This window comes from Otolemur garnettii, unplaced genomic scaffold, assembly GCF_000181295.1.
Source record: "Otolemur garnettii isolate 467f Iridium unplaced genomic scaffold, OtoGar3 scaffold00325, whole genome shotgun sequence".
In the NCBI taxonomy this organism is placed as follows: domain Eukaryota; kingdom Metazoa; phylum Chordata; class Mammalia; order Primates; family Galagidae; genus Otolemur; species Otolemur garnettii.
Window position 1 is genome coordinate 309268 of NW_003852720.1, and position 5159 is coordinate 314426.

Genomic DNA, 5159 nt, shown 5'->3' on the forward strand with positions numbered 1-5159 from the left:
AAAAAAAAAAAAATAAAATAAAATAAAATTTGATTGTACTGAACATAGCCAACTGCAGCCCCGCCTGTCATACTGGATCCCTACCTATCTCTTAACCTCTCCAGCCTAACATCCAAATCAGCCACCAAGACCTATAAGACTGTCTGTCTACTGAAATCCTAAATCCATTCCCTTCCATTTCACCCTCTGGTCCAGGCCACCATTTCTCTCTTGGATTACTTCAATAACCTCCTTGCTTGTACTGATCATATCTGTGTACTCCTTAAAACTACAATGGCTCCTCACTGCCTATTCTTTACACTGCTATTCAAGGCCAGTCATAATATCTCTTGTACTTATCTCTCCAACCTGTCTCCCTCTTGTGAACCTCTTTACAGACCCTTTGTTTCCACCAAGCTAGACAATTTGTTTTGTTTCAAATGTGCCCAGTAACCTGCCTGTATTTTTACTTACCATGTTTCCCCAAAAATAATACCCAAAAACTAAGCCCTAGCAGGATTTGCATTTGTTAAATATAAGCCCTCCCCCATAAGACCTAGTGATGGGTGTGGCTATGCAGCTGCATAGCCATGCTATTCATTTCAGCACGGAGAGGAAGACATCCCCCGAAAATAAGCCCTAGTGTGTGTTCTTGAGAAAAAATAAATATAAGACAGTGTCTTATTTTCGGGGAAACACAGTATGTTGTGACTGCTGTTTAAAATACACACCAGATTCTTCTCCCTACCATGCCCAGTGGGCATAATATCAAGGACTAAGTATGTTGGTAGCCTCAATTCATCCTTGACTGATAATAACAGTGTTGTTTCAAAAAAATGCCTGTTCTCTGCAAAGCTGATCTTGAGAGTTAAGTTTATGTAGACTGGAACTATAACCTTGTCTTTCAGTTTTTAACCTATAAAAACATATATAACCATAACCATAAAACCAGAGTTGGTGGGTTCGAATCCAGCCCAGGCCCACCAAACAACAATGACAACTACAACCAAAAAATAGCTGGACATGGGGTGGCACCTGTGGCTCAGAGGGCAGGACACGGGCCCCATATACCGAGGGTGGCAGGTTCAAACCCGGCCCCGGCCAAATTGCAACAAAAATAGCTGGGCATTGTGGCAGGCGCCTGTAGTCCCAGCTACTCAGGAGGCTAAGGCAAGAGAATCACCTAAGCCCAGGAGTTGGAGGTTGCTGTGAGCTATGATGCCACAGCACTCTACCCAGGGCAATAAAGTGAGGCTCTGTCTCAAAAGAAAAGAAAAGAAATGTTTATATTTATGGAGTTTGGGGGTGGCTTTGTTTGTTTTGCTATACAGGCTATTGTTTGGACACACAAAAGGGGAATGATAAATTCTAGGAATGAGCCAAGGTCAGGAATAGCTTGAGAGAAATTCTGGGGATGAGTCAAGGTCAAGAATAGCTTCAGAGAAAGTAATGATTCAGCTTGAGTCTCCTCTCAATTCAGGCTATTCCAAGTGACGTTATAATTATAGTATTATAGTTGCACCTGGAATCTCTTAGAGCACAGCAAATCCAGAAAAGGACAGGTGTTTCTCTTGGTCTAATAATTCTCTGCAGTTGCAAGGTTTAGGAACTCTTCAGGGGCTAGTCTAGCCACTGCCTGGTGTTAAACCAGGCTGGCGTAATCAAACCACATACCGAGAGTCTTCCTGATCTGATCTTCCACCTCCTTGAACTTTTACTATCTCAGGGCAACTGAAGAGATCAGGATAGTGCAATCCATGCAATGATCTAGGTATCCCTTTATCACAGTAGTTCTCAACCTTCCTAGTACCACGACTGTTCAATACAGTTCCTCATGTTCTGGTGACCCCCAACCATAAAATTATTTATGCTGCTACTTCATAACTGTAATTTTGCTACTGTTGTGAATCGTAATGTAACTATTTGATATGCAGGATATATTTTCATTTTTACAAAGGGATCACAACCCACAGGTTGAGAACCGCTGCTTTATCATGTTATATGTAGTCATCTGGGCCCCCTCTACAGTCATGAGAATTTGTTCCATTAGCGGCTTCCCAGGAGATTGCAAGGACACATTGAGTACTTCAAAGGCAAGTGTGTTTGGGTAGCACCTGTGACTCAGTGAGTAAGGTGCCGGCCCTATATACCAAGGTTGGCGGGTTCAAACCCAGCCCTGGCCAAACTGCAACAAAAAATAGCCAGGCGTTGTGCCAGGCGCCTGTAGTCCCAGCTACTGGGGAGGCTGAGGCAAGAGAATCGCTTAAGCCCAGGAGTTGGAGGTTGCTGTGAGCTGTGATTCAGCAGGTACTCTACCCAGGGCCAAAGCTTGAGGCTCTGTCTCAGAAAACAAACAAACAAACAAAAAACCTCCCTGTCAAATTTAGATGAGTTCCCCATAAACATATACAGCATCAGAGAAAACTTAATAAATGAATGAGATGGAGGGTGGGACAAAATGTATAAGACCTTTGATTTCAAGTTTAGGTGTCGGCCTGGCTAAAGCCTAGGCTGGCCCTCTCTAGCCTGAATTGAGTTTTCTTTTCTTTTCTTTTTTTTTTTTGAGATAGAGCCTCAAGGTATCACCCTGGGTAGAGTACCATGGCGTCACAGCTGACAGCAACTCTTGGGCTTAAGTGATTCTCTTGCCTCAGCCTCCCAAGGAGCTGGGACTACAGGCGCCCACTATAATGCCCAGCTATTTTTTGTTTCAGTTGTCATTGTTGTTTAGCTGGTCCAGGCTAGGTTCGAACCTGCCAGCCTCGGTGTATATGGCTGACACTATAACCACTGTGCTACTGGTGGCAAGTCTGGCTTGAGTTTTCTGTCTGTTCCAGGTGGCATGGTACAATGAACTCCTGCCTCCAGCTTTTCACCTGTCCCTACCAGGACCTACCCTGGCATTTCTGATACTTAGCACACCTGCCATGTTTGACCAGGCTCTCAAGCCCTTCTTGCAGAGCTGCCACCTTAAACCGCTGACTGACCCTGTGGACCAATGTGTGGCCTACCATCTAAGCCGTGTTAAAGAGGTGAGGAAGGTTTGATTTTCCCCCAGCTCCCAAAGCTACAGGCTGCTTAAGCTCCTCTAAGCTAATGCAGGACCTAGATCTAGAGCTAGGAGTTACTTGAAATGCAAAATAACACCCAAAAGCTGGCCAGAATACTCCCCGTTCTGCCCTCTCACACGGTTTCCACCACCTTCCTCTAGCAGACCCTCAGTCTGAAACCAGTTTCACTCACCTTACCCTGATGGGCAACTGTTTGAACCAAAGGCCTAGCATTTTTTGGACTCTGAGTGGAACAGGAATGAGCCCAACATTCCCAAAGCATTGCTCACCTGCTTTGCCTTAGACGTTCAAGCTTTATGCTATCTTTGGGTCCTCTGGTTATAGAATATTCTCCACATACTTAACATATGCCGTTTGTAGGTGAACAGACACAGGGTCTCCCCAAACCCACACCATGTCTTCCACACTGGGAATATATTTCCCTTCAGACATGGCCCAGCTAGAAAGAACTGTAACTGTCTCCACAGTGGAGGTCCCCAGGCCATGTTTTCTTTTCAAAGGAGACTTTAGGACAGGACCATATCAACACAAAAACTAGGACAAGGTCATGGATGACTCCCCACATGCTGACTGAAGCCTCTCTCTTGTCCTCTGTGCCAGAGCCTCCCAGAGCTGCAGATTGAAGTCATTGCTGACTATGAGGTGCACCCCAACCGACGCCCAAAAATTCTTGCCCAGACAGCAGCCCACGTGGCAGGGGCTGCTTACTACTACCAACGGCAAGATGTGGAAGCTGACCCCTGGGGGACCAAGGTCAGACAAGTGTGAATGAGTGAGGACTGTGAGATAAAATGGTAAAGAAAGCCCCATCAAGTCCCACATTCCTGAGCTTTGAGTGATTTGTTAGGTAACAACCAGGACAAAGAAGCCGTATCCTAGCCAGGGGTCCTGTCAGATGCTTTCTGGAGTTTACTTAGGGAGACATGAGGTCAGAAGAAAACCTGGTCTATTCCTAAAACTCTTTGAGGAGGGGGGAGAACAGTGATCAGAAGAGCAGTGGTGACACTGGGTCCAACCCTTCCCTCAGAATAAATTTATGAAAGGGTTGTCTAGAGACAGGTACAGGGCTCAAATGTAGTGTCCACTGAGTGGGAAGTAACTGGACAAGCCTAGCTTGCTGTATGGTGGCTGGATTTGGTGCCAGTGGGACCTCCCTGACTTTGCTTTTCTTCATTATCTCCTCAGCACATATCAGGAGTTTGTGTACATCCTCGATTTGGGGGCTGGTTTGCCATCCGAGGAGTAGTGCTGCTGCCTGGGATAGAGGTGCCAGATTTGCTGCCCAGAAAACCTCATGACTGTGTGCCTACAAGAGCTGATCGCATAGCTCTTCTTGAAGGCTTTAATTTCCATTGGCGTGACTGGACTTACCGGGATGCAGTGACACCCCAAGAGCGCTACTCAGAAGAGCAGAAGGCCTACTTTTCCACTCCACCTTCCCAACGATTGGCCCTATTGGGCTTGACCCAGGCCTCAGAGGAACCTAGCTCTCCATCCCCTGACATTCCCTTTATCACACTCACCAAGAAGTCTCAGAATCCCAGCAGAGCCACCCGAAGCTGGCTTAGCCCTAGAGTATCACCACCTTCATCCCCTGGCCCTTGATACCTTCCTTCTCTGTGGGACCCCTATTAATGGTGGTACTTAGTAGAACTTAATTGGTTTTGGCAAAGCAAAAGAGATTTGGGGTACAAAATGGACTATTTTTATTTCTTGTAGAGACAGTTTCACTTTATCACCCACGGTAGAGTGCAGTGGCGTCATACAGCTCACAGCAAACTCCAACTCCTGGGCTTAGGTAATTGTCTTGCTTCAGCCTCCTCTAAGTAGCTGGGACTACAGGCACCCACCATAACACCCGGCTGTGTTTTTGTTGCAGTTTGGTTGGGGTGGGTTTGAACCCACTACCCTTGGTATATGGGGCCAGTGCACTGCCCACTGATCCACGGACACCACCAAACTATTTTAAGTAATATAGATCATTCATGAAGAAAGTTAAGTCAAGATAAGTCAATGGCTCGGCACCTGTGGCTCAAGTGGCTAAGGTGCCAGCCACATACACCTAAGGTGGTGGGTTCAAATCCAGCCCAAGCCCGCCAAACAACAATG

General features: G+C 46.3%; 1 protein-coding gene across 1 annotated transcript in view; it reads left to right on the forward strand.

Moving 5' to 3' along the window:
• MMACHC (methylmalonic aciduria (cobalamin deficiency) cblC type, with homocystinuria) overlaps positions 1-4736 on the forward strand; it is a 6370-nt gene extending 1634 nt beyond the window's left edge. The window contains exons 2-4 of the mRNA XM_003803535.3: positions 2817-3011; positions 3651-3803; positions 4236-4736. Of these exons, the coding sequence (XP_003803583.1) occupies positions 2817-3011; positions 3651-3803; positions 4236-4655 (768 nt within the window). The 3' untranslated portion in view covers positions 4656-4736. The remainder of the gene's footprint in view (positions 1-2816; positions 3012-3650; positions 3804-4235) is intronic.
• Positions 4737-5159: the final 423 nt, after the last annotated feature.